At 43.3% G+C, this 15,713-nt stretch overlaps 1 protein-coding gene across 13 annotated transcripts in view; it reads right to left on the bottom strand.

Moving 5' to 3' along the window:
- The window catches only part of SIRT5 (sirtuin 5), a 37,837-nt gene that overhangs the window by 7,301 nt on the left and 14,823 nt on the right, over positions 1-15,713 (bottom strand). For all 13 annotated transcript variants that reach the window (XM_034961471.3, XM_008976758.6, XM_034961467.4 and 10 more), the window contains 5 exons: positions 12,912-13,137; positions 9,230-9,317; positions 7,789-7,842; positions 5,658-5,781; positions 3,865-3,980 (listed from right to left, as the gene is read on the bottom strand). In XM_034961471.3, coding sequence (XP_034817362.1) covers positions 3,865-3,980; positions 5,658-5,781; positions 7,789-7,842; positions 9,230-9,317; positions 12,912-13,137 — 608 coding nt within the window. The remainder of the gene's footprint in view (positions 1-3,864; positions 3,981-5,657; positions 5,782-7,788; positions 7,843-9,229; positions 9,318-12,911; positions 13,138-15,713) is intronic.

Raw genomic sequence — 15,713 nt, 5'->3', positions numbered from 1 at the left:
AAGAATTTTGGCTGAAGTAGCAGCTGAAACAGGTCTGTGGTTTTAGGAGGCTTGACTTGAGCAGTGATATATATTACATGCCAAGAATCTCTCCTGAACTGGCAGGAAAAACCACCAAGTTCAGTTTCTTTCACATGAAGACACAGCCACTATATCCAAGGGATGCTGGGCCCCTGCTGCTCAGTCCATGGCATGGGAGGTGGGGGCTAACTCTAAACTTGGGTTGTGGAAATACTCCAGTTTTATTTTCTTCTTTTTCTCTATCTGCATTTTCTTGCTTTTCTACAATGATGATTAGTTTTAATTCTTTATAATAATTAGAGATGAGATGGAGATCAAATGACTGAAAATAAACCATATTAGAAGAACCAAACTGGGGACATAGCTCATGTCCTGCTTCACAAAGTTTATCCTGTCCCACTCTTCGAGTTTTCTGATGGTCTTTCAAACAGATAGGAGGCTTGAGCTGCCTAGCTCCGGTATTACTACCCTTAGTCATGCTAAGTGGCCCAGCTGCTCCACATAGGTGCCACAACACAAATCAGATGGAGGCTCAATGTGCATTTTTCAGGAGATAAGTTAGAAGATCATTTAACTTTTTATCTAACAGCTTTATTGAGATTTGATTCACATACAATCCACCTATTTCAAATATATAATTCAGTGGCTTTTAGTGTATTCACAGAATTATACAACCATCACCACAATCAACTTTAGAGCATTTTTAACAACCTCAAAGAAACTTGTTCTCATTAGCACCCACTCCCAATTCCTCCCTACTCCCAGCCAAAACAACCACTCATCTACCTTCTTTCTATTGATCTGCCTATTCTAGATATTTCGTATAAATGAAGTCATACCATATGTGGTCTTTTATGACTGGCTTCTTTCACTTAGCATAACGTTTTCAAGGGTCATCCATGTAGTAGCATATATGGATACCTCGTTCTTTTTATGGCTAAAATATAGTCCATTGTACAAACATACCAAATTTTATTTATTCATCCTTCAGTCGATGGACGTTTGGGTTGTTTCTACTTTTTCCATGAACAAGTTGCTATGAACATTTGTGTACAAATTTTTGTGTAGATGTATGATTTCATTTCTAGGACTGTATACCAAGGAGTAGAATTGCTAGATCATATAGTAACCCTATATTTAAATACCACATTGTTTTCTAAAATGACTGCGCCATTGTACATTCTCATCAGCCATGTATGAGGGTTCCAATTTCTTCATCAACACTTGTGATTTTCCTTTATCTTAAAAATTATAGCCACGCTTGTGGCTGTGAAGTGGTATCTCATTGTGGTTTTGATATTGAACATCATTTCAATATGCTTATTGGCCATGTGTATATATTTGGAGAGATGTCTTTTCAAATATTTTGACCTGGTTTTTAATTGGATTGTCTTTTTATTATTTATAGTTGTAAGAGTTCTTTATATATCCTGGGTACAAATCCCTTATCAAATATCAAATATTAGACTTACAAATATTTTCTCCGATTCTATGGGTTGTCTTTTTTTTTTTTTTTTTTTTTGAGACGGAGTCTGGCTCTGTCGCCCAGGCTGGAGTGCAGTGGTGCGATCTCGGCTCACTGCAAGCTCCACCTCCCGGGTTCACGCCATTCTCCTGCCTCAGCCTCCCGAGTAGCTGGGACTACAGATGCCCAACACCACGCCCGGCTAATTTTTTGTATTTTTAGTAGAGACGGGGTTTCACCGTGTTAACCAGGATGGTCTCGATCTCCTGACCTCATGATCCACCTGCCTCGTCCTCCCAAAGTGCTGGGATTACAGGCGTGAGTCACCGCACCCGGCCTATGGGTTGTCTTTTTACTTAATCGATGGTACTCATTGGAATACAGAAGTTTTAAATTTTGATAAAGTCCAATTTATCCATTTTTCTTATGTTACTTGCTCTTTTGGTGTCATATCTAAGAAAGCTTTAACCCAAGGTTACAAAGACTTACTCCTACATTTTCTTTTGACATTTTATACTTTTAGCTCTTACATTTAGGTCTATGATCCATTTTGGGTTATTTTTTGTAATGCTGTGACAGAGGGGTCCAAGCTTATTCTTTTGCATGTGGGTATCCAGCACTATTTCTTGAAAAAGACTGTATTTCATCAAATTGTCTTGCCACTCTTTTCAAAAATCAGTTGACCATGAATGTGAGGTTTGTTTTATTGTTCTGTTTTGTTTTGTTTTTTACTGGACTCTCAATTCTACTCCACTGATTCTATATATCTATCCTATGCCAGTGCCACACTGTCTTGATTACTGCAACTTTGTAGTAAGTTTTTTTTTTTGGAGACGGAGTTTTGCTCTTGTTGCCCAGGCTGGAGTGCAATGGCACAATCTCGGCTCACTGCAACCTCCCCCTCCCAGGTTCAAGCGATTCTCCTGCCTCAGCCTCCCAAGTAGCTGGGATTACAGGCATGTGCCATCATGCCTAGTTAATACATAGTAAGTTTTGGAATTGGGAAGTATGAGTTCTCCAACTTCATTTTTCATTTTGTTTTGGCTATTTTGGGTCCCTTGCATTTTCATATGAATTTTAGATTAATCTTTTCAATTAATTGCTGTAAAAAGCCAGTTGTGATTTTGATAGGGACTGAGTTGATTGAGCCCATAGATCAATTTGGGGAGCATTGCCATCTTAATCATATTAAGTTGTCCAATCCATGAACATTGGATATGTTTCCATTCATTTAGGCCTTCCTTATTTCTTTCAATAATGTTCTGTAGTTTTCAGAGTATAAGTTTTGCATAGGAGGCAATTTTTTTTTAAGGCTATCTTCTTAGTTCCTACTACTCACACACAAATGAAGAACTATGGATCAAGAACACAGGCTGTAGCTGACCAAAAAGACCCATGGAAAAGAAGAGGCCCAGAGCCAGTTCACTTACTTGAGGAGGGGCCTACTGAAGTGTCTGTGGCCCCTTTTCTTTCTTTTTTCTTTTTTTTTTTTAAATCCCAGCAAAGACTTTGAAGAGTGGTTCCTATCCTGGCTGTACACAGGAATCACCTAGGAAGCTTATCAAAATGATGATGTCTGGGCTGCAACTCAGAGCAATGACATCGAAATTTCATGAGGTGGCACCCAGGCATCAGTATTTTTAAAATATGCAGCCAAGGTTGGAAACTGTTGATTAAAGTAATGACAAGATGCTTCAATGAAGTTTTCTATTTTATTCATTTATATTAATTTACTACTTATTTATATTCTAACTTATTCAAAAGGAATTAACTAGATGGACAATTAGAGGTAAAGGCAAAAAAAAGTTGGGGTGAGAAAAAAGACAGAACATGGATGAAGAAATAAAACAGACCCAGGAATAAGACTAAAAATGCATACTATGACAATCTACACTTCCCACCCAAACTTGGGAAGCAGGATCAGTGTCATAATATGGCCACAGATACAAATAACCTTGGCGATTAGACCAAAGGGGAATCTGCCAGGTGGCCTCCCAGTAAGAACGGCAGGTGATGAGGTTCTGCAAGGGCGTCTCCCAGGCTTACTTGCAGAGCATTTGGGTAACCTACAACTAAAGGTCATCACTAAGTCTAGCTTAAAAATGTAAGGGAAAGCAAAGCCTAAGGAATCCAAGAAGAGCTTTCAAAATGTGAACAAACAAAAGTCCCACGGCAAATTTCGCGTACAATGACAGAGCTATCCTACCTTAGTCTACAGTGAATGATTTTGTTCTTCCATAAAAGCAACTGCAGATCAAACAAAAAAACACAAACCCTATGTCTTTTTTAAAAATTAGAGGAGTAGGTCAACTATGTTTAGATGACCATGTCTGTACCTGCCTCCCACATCTCCTTCTCCCATCAGGGTATCCCAGTACCTGAATCTGTTCGTAGCTGGGGTGGTCTCCGTGTTAAATTCAGCCACTGGCACGCCCCTGGCAGCCACCTGGGGGGCAAACATGGCTGCTGGGTACACCACAGAGGAAGTGCCCACCTACAAGGCAAGTACATGGAGATGAACAAACAGCCAGACGACAAGGAGAAGGAACATTTTTTCAGAAAACCTTACACAAACTCAGGCAGGTCTGTGGTTGCAGGTGTGAGAAAAGCCAAACAGGATGGGATAAAACAGGGTGTCCAAGGGACAAGGGAAAGTGAAGAGGTGTCCTTTGATCAATCACTAGAATCGAGAAGAATATGTGACATGAAAAGGAGAGTTATGCAAAGAGTGACATAGAAGTGACTCAATCAACATGTTTTGGGGTTAATTCTGGTTTTGTTTCTGCTTTTTAAAGTTAAACAAATGATCCATAACTTTTTAAAACATATTTTCTATCTTTTTGTTAAAGGTAGAAAATACGAAGAAAAAAACATACATATCATCCATAATCTTACCCCAAGATAACCACTGTTAACATTTTCATGTATGTCCTCTTAGGTTTTCTCTTATAAATATTTGCTTATAAACATTCTTTACAGGGATGGGAAGAGCATGACCTGTTTTGTAAACCGGCTTTTCTCATGTAACAATCCATCATCAACAGTGGTACTACACTCAGCGTTGGGGAGCATTCTTTAAATACTGGCTGAATGAATACGCACCACAAGAAAGTGCCTCTCCTTTAAAGACGTGTCAAGAAAAATTTGAAATACGCATACAATCTGTCCAATGAATCCCACTTTTAGGAAATGTGTCCTAAGGAAATCATTTGAAGAGCATGCTAAGATTTCTATCTAAGGATATTCACGATATCATTGATTAAACTATCAAAATTTGAAATAGCCCAAATGTCTTACAGTAGAGAATTAGCTAAATATATCATTCCTTATCCATATAAAACACCATACAGTCAATTGAAAGATGATATTGATTTAGACGTATTGATATGGAACATGCTAAGTGAACTGCTGCGTGAACAAAGTAGTTTCAAAACAGAACATATGTCGTGAACTCAGTTTTGAATTTTAATTAATACGTGTACATCTGCATAAGAAAAGGTTTAGACCAGAGGTGGGCAAACTTATTCTGAAAATGACCATACAGTAAATTTTTCAGGCTTTGCAGGCCATTCAATCTCTGTCACAAGTACTCAACTCTGCCACTTGTAGTCTGAAAGTAGTCATAGACAGTGTGTGGAAGAATGAGTGTGGCTGAGTTCCAATAAAACTTTATTTCCAAAAACAGGTAGCAGGCCCAATGTGGCCCAAAGGCTGCTGTTTGCTCACTCCTGGGTCTAGAAGAAAACATACTAAACTGCTAACGGTAACTATTTCTGGATAGCAGAACTATGGGCAATTTCTAATTTCCTCTTTATAATGTGATAATTTTTGCATGTTCTCAATTAAATTTAATCATAAGCATGTATTATTTAAAAAACCAATAGCATGTTCTTTTCTTTGTTTTTGGTGGGGCTGGGGGAGGAGGCTTTGAGATGCCCAAGACATGCATGGTTTCCTATTTTAATATAAATTCTTATTCATTGTTTCTCAGTTTTTCTATAGGATACCACAAAGACCTCTCAACATACATTTGAAGGAAAGGAAGAAATGGAGGGAGGAGAGAAGGCGGGAAGGAAAGAAGCAAGGGAGGGAGGAAGGAAAAGAGGAGAGGGGGAAGGAAAAAATAACAAACTCCAGTCCTGTCCTGGGGTTAGGGAAGGGCGTGACCCACCACTAGACATAAATCACAGTGGGCGAGCTCTCTGTCAACCTCCTCCAGAATGGCAGGATCCAGGTTTTCTCCAAACCACACGACGTGAGGTCGCAGCAAGCCCCCGCAGCCTGCCTCTTCACACCTGGAAGAATGGGATCCTTAAGCCAACCCCGAGCCAAGTCTGCCCAGCTGGATCGGAGGGAGGCCAGGGGCTGCCCCAAACCCAGTACATCCAGATGGGTCACCTCTGATGCCTCTTATTCCCTACACCCTCCCTCCCAGCCTATATAAACTTGCCTTGCTTATGAAGCATCAGGTTTAATGGTCTTTTTTTTTTTTTTTTTTTTTGAGACGGAGTCTCATTCTGCTGCCCAGGCGGAAGTGCAATGCCATGGTCTCCGCTCACTGCAACCTCTGCCTCCCAGGTTCAAGCAATTCTGCCTCAGCCTCCCGAGTAGCTGGGACTACAGTCGTGTGTGACCACACCCAGCTAATTTTCCTATTCTTAGTAGAGACCTGTTTCACCACATTTGCCAGGCTGGTCTCAAACTGCTGACCTCAGGTGATCTGCCCTCCTCGGCTTCCCAAAGTGCTGGGATTACAGGCATGAGCCACCGCGCCCTGCAGAACTGTCCTTATTTTTTATCTTGTCTGTATGTACTTGATGTGCTGACACATTGTTTCAGCTAAGCTTTCCCAGTTCATTCATTATGCTCACATTTGTGCTCACAGCCACCCAGACCTGGGAGACATACTGGACTCAGATTTGCCTCCCACCCCAAGCATCCCCTAATTTCATCAATGACCTGCTTTCATGTTCTCTCAGGTTCATGTCTCTCTGGCCCAGTATGTAGCCAGCTTTCCTGTGTCCATTACTAAAAATCTCTTCTTTCACTCCCTCCTACCTCAGGGTTACCTTCTATACACCTCCTAAAACCATCCCCCAAACACCATTTTCATCATAGTAATCTCCTGCATCACAGGAATCCTCCAGGTCTACCTATTCCTTCAGAAGAAAACTTTTAATATTTAGCAATTAAAACCCTCATGAGGAAAATTTAAAAGGTTCTGTGGTTAAATAAGCCAGTAAAGCATTAACATACATATTACAACCACTTTTTAGAAGGCAGCAATGTGGATTAAATGCTCTAAAAAGTCCTGCAGTAAAGCAAACATATTTTAACTTTGTTTAGTCTAACATTTCCATATTTATTTGAGTGCCTAACATGTTTTTTTCAAGTAATGTCTCAACGTAACATTAAATTAATGTTCTATGAAACACTTTTAGAAGTGCTGTTTTATTTTACCTTAAAAACACTCTAATCCAGCCGGGTGCAGTGGTTCACGCCTGTAATCCCAGCATGTTGGGAGGCTGAGGCGGGTGGATCATCTGAGGTCAAGAGCTCGAGACCAGCCTGGCCAACATGGCGAAACCTCATCGCTGCTAAAAACACAAAAAATAGCCGGGCGTGGTGGCGGGCGCCTATAATCCCAGCTACTCGGGAGGCTGAGGCAGAAGAATCACTTCAACCCAGGAGGCGGAGGTTGCAGTGAGCCAAGATCGTACCACTGCACTCCAGCCTGGGTGACAGAGTGAGATTCCATCTCAAAAAAAAAAAAATAAACTAAACACAACAAAAAACCTCTAATCCAATTACAGGTTATAGAAGTGCTGTTTTAATGCCTGGTTTTGAAAAATTGGCATAAAAATCTTCCTTTTTTTTTTTTTTTTAATCTATGAACATTCTGTTTGGTCCTGTAACCTCTCCTATTCAGGTCCTTTCATTGCCTCCCTAACCCTGGATTAATAATGCCAGTGATGTTATTTGACCAGTTACAGGTCAGCCCCTATGCTTTCTATACACTGGGTAACCACCTGTCGCACGACAGCTTCAGAAACTTTCCCGACCTCAAATGATCCTACCAGAACACAAAGCAAAAAGAGGTTGGAAAGAAATCATTCTTTTCATCCTAATTTGGTTCATCCTTTGTCCTTTCACTTTTGGTCTCAGAGGTCAAGCCTGGTTTTTACATTTGTGCATTTGACTTAAGAGGCGTCTTGCCAAATACATGTTTAGGTTTTGATGTCTGTTTTTTTTTTTGTTTTGGTAACCTGGAACACCAGTACAAATCAGAGTTTTTTACCCACCGGGGAAGTTTCTCAATTGGGATGCTGGCATCTTGAGTTCCAGGTTCTGGAGCACTGAAGTAAATAATATTAGAAAAGAAAGATTGTTATTGGCATAATAAAAAATAAAGAAACAACATAACTCAGTTTGTATAATTGCCTGGCAGTATGTGGTATAAAACTCCTAATTAATACATGCTCACTTGGAAGGGCATTAGAAGGAAGGACCCCAAGCCATTAATTACCAGTGGTGCTGGGCATAGTGGCTCATGCCTGTAATCCCAGCATTTGGTGAGGCCAAAGTGGGAGGACTGCTTGAGGCCAGAAGTTCAAGACCAGCCTCGGCAATATAGTAAGACTGCATTTCTACCAGAAATACAAAAATTAGCTGAGTGTGGTGATGTGTGCCTATAGTCCTAGCTGCTTGGGAGGCTGAGGCAGGAGGATTGCTTGAGCCCAGGAGTTGGAGGCTGCAGTAAGGTGTGATTGTGCCACTGGACTCCAGCCTGGGAAACAGAGCAAGAACCTGTCTCAGAAAAAAAAAAATCACCAGTGGTTGTACTGCCAGTGAGGGAATGCATGTGTGGGGAGGGCTGGAGTGGCTGGGTGTGCTAAGGGGGAACTTCATGTTTACCTTTATACATCATCATCATTTGTATCCTCTGCAATGACATTATATAGTCCTTATACAATTTATACTGTTTTTAAAAGGCTGAGTGGAATTTTTCTCAGTATTGTGTCTACTCTCAAATTTTTTCCTCATTGTAATAATAGTACATGTTCATAATAGAAATGTAGGAAAATTCAGAAAGATATAAAGAAGAAATTGAAAATTACCCATAATCCCTCCACTCCTGATATTCCTTATTAACATTTTGTTGTATTTTCTTCTGGTCTTTTAACTATATACAGATACACGAACTCATTGTGTGTACAAATTTAGGACCCTGTGGTTTTCACTTAACACTGTAAGTTGTGAGCAAAATATTTCTTTTATCACATGGCTATATTTAGTTGTTTGTTTGTTTGTTTTTTGAGACAGGGTCTCCCTCTGTCACCCAGGCTGTAGTGCAGTGGCATGATCTCAGCTCACTGCAGCCTTGACTTCCCAGGCTCAAATAACCCTCCCACCTCAGCCTCCCTAGTAGCTGGGACTACAGGCATGTGCCACCACACCCAGCTAATTTTTGTGGTTTTTTGTTTTGTTTTGTTTTTTTGTAGGACAGGTTTCTCACTGTGTTGCCCAGGCTGGTCTTGAACTCCTGAACTCAAGCAATCTCCCCACCTCGTAACCCCAAAGTGTTGGGATTACAGGCATGAGCCACTGCACCCAGCCTTGTATTTAGTCTTATTTCTCATAAATATCCATGGGAATCTTTGATGAATGTTCAATTTCCTCACATTTATGTTCAACCTAAAGGAGAAAACAACCTATACTTATTCTGTAGTGTGGTATAATTACCCTTTTCCTGATAAAGCTGGACAAATTGGACTCTTGTAATTCTCAGCCACAACTCCACAAGAGGTACATCGAGTTTTAAATAAGCTACCTGAAAAATACATATGAAGCAAATCCAGAATTTAGTATAATCAAGAGCAACCTTCTCCATGTCTAAAAGGGTATAAGATACTTTATTTTTCACACTTCATTTCATGTTTTGGTCTCACCCAGTTACCCAGGCTGGAGTGTAGTAGTACGATCATAGCTCACTGCAGCTTCCAACTCATGGGCTCAAGCGATCCTCCCACCTTTGCCTCCTGAGCAGCTGGGACTATAGGTCTGCACCGCCACACTGAGCCATACTTCATTTTAGCAAATGGGCCTACCCTAGCTTTAGCTTTCATGGGAAACAGAGGCATGCAGTACTCTTAAGCCAGTCAAGAGCATATGCCCTCAAGGACTTTATAATCTGGAGGAAAAATAAATAACTCCATGACTAATGTGCCATCAGATGACCTTGGAGTGGTGTTCAAGTGGGCAGAAGTTGCCAATAGGGTAGAGGGAGCTCAACCTAAATCTAAGGGCATGATTTATTGACATGACTGACAAAGGTTCAATGGCGTGGGATATGTTTACAAAATTTTAACTTCGATTTCAGAAAGCTTGAATCTTTTATACAAAAGCACCTCAATAAATAAGTAATCAACTAATAAGTGAAAAAAGTAATTGTTAATACTAACCACCACTTATTGAGCTGAAGCAATCATGGTGGCCACAGTTTATGAAATGGGTACCAGGCAACTGGTGCCGTGCAGAGCACTTTCAACCCTAGTGGACATGCGCTGCTCCGTCCTGCCCACCAGTCCTTCCTTGGGGAGCACCATCCCTGCTCTCTCGCATGCTGAGCCAATAGGGCTGTGGGTCACATCCCAAATACAAGCTCAGCCACATGCTGCACACGGCCCCCATGTGGTGCCCATCCCTCTGCAGTCGTGTTTGGTCAGAAGGGTGGGCGTGTGGACCAAGCAAGCCTACCCAGAGGTTTATTTTCTGAGCAGGTGGCTGAGCTGGAGAGCCTGGAGCCGTCGGAGGCACTCTCCCTTGGCGCGTGGAGACAGATCAATTGCAGAGGGAGGAGGGAGGCCACCACAAAGAGTGAGCAAAGCTGAAAGAAGGAGGGGGACAGGGTCCGGGAGGAAAGATGACATAAGCTGCACCCCTAGGCTCCTCAGTTGTGTGAGCCAATAAACCTACTTTGTCAGTTTTAGCATAGACATTTTTCCCCATTTTCACATCTCTGAAATTCAGATGTGTCCTACAATTGCTACTGGCCAGATGAGACTGTAACATTACCATCATGCTTGCACAGACTTGTTGAAGGAGAACACTGAAATGTGGGGTGACTTTGTTGTTATTCTCCGTGGCCTGACCGGGCAGATTCAGCCCCTGGATCCTTCCGCCAACAAACCCTTCAAGGGCCACTTCAGGAAGGAAAGCAAGTTTTGGCTGTTGTCTACAGCCTTTCCACTGATGCCTTTTGGTAAGAACATGTCAGGCCCAATAGTGAACTTGCGGAAGGTGTGTCAGGAGCTTGGATGAGAATCCCAGCTATAACAGAGGGGCATTCTCTCAGGAAACGCTGCATCATCCATCTCCCGAGACACAGAGCATGAAACTGCATGGAAAACACAGACATCCGTGCTCTGAGTCACTCAGAATCATTTAGAAGAGCTAGATAATGAGAAATATTTGGACCAGTTTATCATACTCATACTTTATGTATGCCTGGAAAGATATAATTTCTAAAGAACGTGTCTAAGTTTTAACAAGCTCTTTCTCTAAGTATAAAATAATTCTAAGGGATAATAAAATAGTATATCATGGTTTAGGCAGATTATATTCTAAATGCCACATTAAAAACATGATGCATCTTTAAAAAAACCCTTCATCAGACTGAAGATGCCATTGATTTTTTTTAACCTAAGTTAGAAGAGAGTTCTCATCGTTTGAAATTTTAAAAAGTCCTGACTAACACACATATATGATCTTATTTAATCCCGACAACAATTCTCTAAGATAGGCATTGTCATCTCGGTTTTATGCCGATGACATAGCCCACATTCTGACACTGCAGGGAAATCAGCAGAGGCACATGGAAAGTGGCTCAGACCCAGCAGATGTAGGTACCAAAAAGATGCCCGGTTAATAGGTGGCTGGCTGTTCCTGATGAACAAAAGACAGACACAGTCGAAATGAGTAGTGCCTCGCTTTCCTTATCAGGGTGATCTAAGTAAAAGCAGGCAGCTTCACCACACACACGCAAAAACAAACACCCCCCACTGGTGCACTGCTTCTGGAAATGCTACACTTAGAAATGCATTTTTGGCTGGCACAGTGGCTCACGCCTGTAATCCCAAAACTTTAGGAGGCTGAGGAGGGAGGATTGCTTGAGGCCAAGAGTTTGAGACCAGCCTGGACAACATGGTGAGACACTCTCCACAAAAATTTAAAAAAGTAGCTGGGCATGCTGGCATGTGCCTGTAGTCCCAGCTACTCTGGAGGCTGAGGTGGGAAGATCCCTTGAGGCCAGGAGTTCAAGGCTGCAATGAGCTATGATCGGGCCACTGCACCCCAGCCTGGGCAAGAGTGAAACCCCCATTGCTAAAAAAAAAAAAAAAAAAATTAAATTAAATTAAATTAAGAGAAATAAATGCTTAAAAAATAAGAAATGCATTCCTTGGATTTGAATGCAGACTCTTTAAATGCAAATGGCCTTGGGGGAAACCCTAGTTTGCCCATTATGACTGTGGACAACTGGATGTGTTAGATTTGTGGTGACAGCAAAGAAGGGAGGAGCCAGAAGACAAGAGTGAAGGGGTGAGGGGTTACCCAGGACAGAGGAAGGAGCCCAGAGGGACCCAAGACAAACTCCACCGACATCATAGGCTTGGTGGGTTTGGTGCAGTGTCCAGCACTAAGCTGGCAGCTCCCTGAGGCTCCAGGGCAGGGCAGAAGCACAGCCTCAGTGGGGTCCACCGACATCACAGGCTTGGTGGGTTTGGTGCAGTGTCCAGCACTGAGCTGGCAGCTCTCTGAGGCTCCAGGGCGGGGCAGAAGCACAGCCTCAGTGGGGAGTGCCCACCAGGATGAAGGGGGAGTGACAGGAGACCCCAAGATGCTGCAGTCTGCCCCTGCTCAAGCCCCAGCTGTCCAATGGGCCAGGCCTCTTATTCCTCAGCTCATTGAGGCCATTGTCTCACAGTACCGTGCCCCTCCACAGAGGAAAGGGTCACGCAGCTGTGCACCCCAGCGTTCCTCCAGTATAAAAAGCACACCAGCCACCTGGGCTCATGGGAACATGCAGATTCTGATTCAGTGGGGCCTATGGGGCCTGAGATTCTGCATTTTTAACAAGCTCTTGGGGGACGCCAAATGTTGCTGGCTCTTAGACCACCCTGAGCAGCGAGGATGTAGGAACTGCTGAGTGAATAATGTTAGTGGGTCAGGGGCTCCTCCCATGGCCAAAGGCAGCTGCCCAGGTGCCACGGGACACTAACATGTCCCCAAAGGAAATGCCACAGCATCCTATGGGACAGGACGGGTGTCCAGCAGGGAGGGAGGGAAGGCACCAGAGGTGATGCTGAAACAGCAGGACAGGTGTTTTAAAGCTGGTTCCCTGAATGGGAGTCTGGGGGTCTCTCACCATGGATCTCCAGAAGGTTCTTGGTGCCAGCCTTGCGGTGCAGCTCATCGATGTTCTGGGTGATGACCACGACTCGCCGGCCCTGCTTGCCCAGCCGGGTCTCACACTCGGCTATGGCGCGGTGCCCGGCGTTGGGCTCCTTGCTCCCCATGACCTCCCGCCGGTAGTGGTAGAACTCCCACACCCGGGACGGGTTGTGGGCAAAGGCCAGGGGAGTTGCCAGGTCCTGGGGGTGGGAGAGGAGGCAGGAGTGAGGGAGGCAGAGACAGCCAGGATGCTGAACCCTGGGGCACAGGCCCTTCCTCCCTAAGGCAGAGACAGGCAGCGTCGGGAAGGTGCAGGCTGGAGATGGCAGCACTATGTTCAAACAACATGGCAGATGCCAGGCAGGGTCTGGGTACCAGCCTACGTCCCCATCCTGGGACTGCCCAGGGACCTTGGAGAAATCAGTCAATTTCCTTAGTGACAAAACAGGGATGATGCAACCTGTCCCATTTACCTCCCAAGTAAGTTGTGAAGATGAAGTAAAGGAACATGCAGGAAGGTATTTTGGGTCGAGTCCCCTTTTTCATGCAGCCCTAAAACATACGAAGTGGATCTCATTTTGACCTACACCCAGGGAAAACATGAAATGCAAAATGCCCATTGAGGTCTAATGACCATGGGTGAGAAACTCAGTTTTTGTAACTATAGCTATGGCTATACACACACACACAAGTACACATCTACATACACGCACATCTACACACAACTAAACACACACAACTCAATATACATACACACTACACATATCTACACACACACAACTGCACACACACACAAACTAGACATACACACAACTACATACATATAACTACACACACAAAAGATACACACACAACTACACACATCTACATCCACACAACTATACACACAACTAAACATGCACACAACTACACACACAAACACACACAACTACACACATCTACGTATAAACTGCACACACATAGCTAAACACACATATGCTACTACACAAACTACACACATCTACATACACACACAACTGCACACACACACTACACAAAGCTAAACACACACACAACTACACACATACACACAACTACACACAACTAAACATATACACATCTACATACACACAACTGTGCATACACACTACATACACAACTACACCCACAACTAAACATACACACATATCTACATACACAACTACACACATCTACATACACACAACTGCACACACACAACTAAACATACACAATTACACAACATACACATAACTACACATATCTGTTAATACACACACAACTAAACATATACACCCAATTACATCTACATACACACACCTACATGCACAGAAGTACACACATCTACATACATACACAGCTACACACATACATGCAACTACACACACAGCTAAACACACACACAGCTACACATAAAAAGTATTTTTATATATAAACAGAATAGATAAAATACATACACTTTAAATATGGTTCTGGGAGAAACAAACCTCCTTTCTGGTAAAGGAGCCAAGTAGGGGTTGTCTGGGGCTGGGGGCTGGCAGGGAAAGGCACAGGGAACTTTCAGCGATGACTGAAACATTCTGTTTCTTGATAGTGGAGGTGGGGGTGTTACGCAGTTGCATGCACCTGTTAAAACTCATCAAACTGTACACACAATGCACATGGGTGCATTTTATTCTAAGGAAATTCTGCCTCAATAATTTTAAAAAGAAATATGGCTTCTTTATCAAGGAGACACTTCCTACATTGAACACATGTGCATTTCATTCTACCGTAAAGGCCCCTCTGCTTAGTGGCAATGCCAGCCTTTGCCATGTGAGAGGTTGACCCACACTGACCCTGCTCTTCACCTAGAACACATGGCCTGGAGCAGTTTATAGGTGGCACAGGAACATGTCCACAGGTGTCCCTGGAAGGGTGTTGGAGTCAAATACATTCTATTGACTTCTTTGCTTTGTCTGCAAACTCTGAGCCTTTTCGGACGCAACTAAGCGCCCCTCCTCCGAGATCCTCCCGCACCCTCTGACCTCCCACCCTCTGCAGCTGCTAATCCAGGGAATGCCCAGTGGCCCCTCTTTCTTGCTGGCCCCTAATGTTCTCTGCTCTCCTTTCTCCCCACTTCACCTTTAAGGTAATGACCCCCACCCTTCGCCCAGATGGCAGCAGGCAGGAGGCAAAACACCCAAACATCTGCCAGGCTCAGATGTTCAGAAAAAGGAAGGGGCAGCTTCATGAACTCTGCATTCAATGAGAAATGAGCTACTAACCATGGAAGACATGTATTGCAGTATTTATTTATGACTGCTTTCGTTCAGCCAACGAAAATCCGTTAAGCACCTATAATGTGCCAGAGTTCTGGAAACTGGAGACAATGCAATGAATAAAACAAACAGAGGCCGGGCGCGGTGGCTCATGCCTGTAATCCCAGCCCTTTGGGAGGCCAAGATGGGTGGATCACCTGAGGTCAGGAGTTTGCGACCAGCCTGGCCAACATGGTGAAACCCTGTCTCTACTAAAAAATACAAAAATTAGCCGGGTGTGGCGGTGCATGCCTGTAATCCCAGCTACTCGGGAGGCTGAGGCAGGAGAATCTGGGAGGCGGAGGTTGCAGTGAGCTGAGATCACGCCATTGTACTCCAGCCTGGGCAACAAGAGCAAAACTCCATCTCAAACAATCAAACAATTCCTTGTCTTCCAAAGCTAGGGATTTCCTGAGCCAGTGGGATGGGAGAGCACAGACTGCAAAGGGCCATGAAGGAATGTTCTGGAGGGACAGAAT

Source organism: Pan paniscus, chromosome 5, assembly GCF_029289425.2.
Source record: "Pan paniscus chromosome 5, NHGRI_mPanPan1-v2.0_pri, whole genome shotgun sequence".
Taxonomy (NCBI): domain Eukaryota; kingdom Metazoa; phylum Chordata; class Mammalia; order Primates; family Hominidae; genus Pan; species Pan paniscus.
Note: the sequence above shows the minus strand (reverse complement) of the source record. Positions and strands in the feature narration are given on the sequence as shown.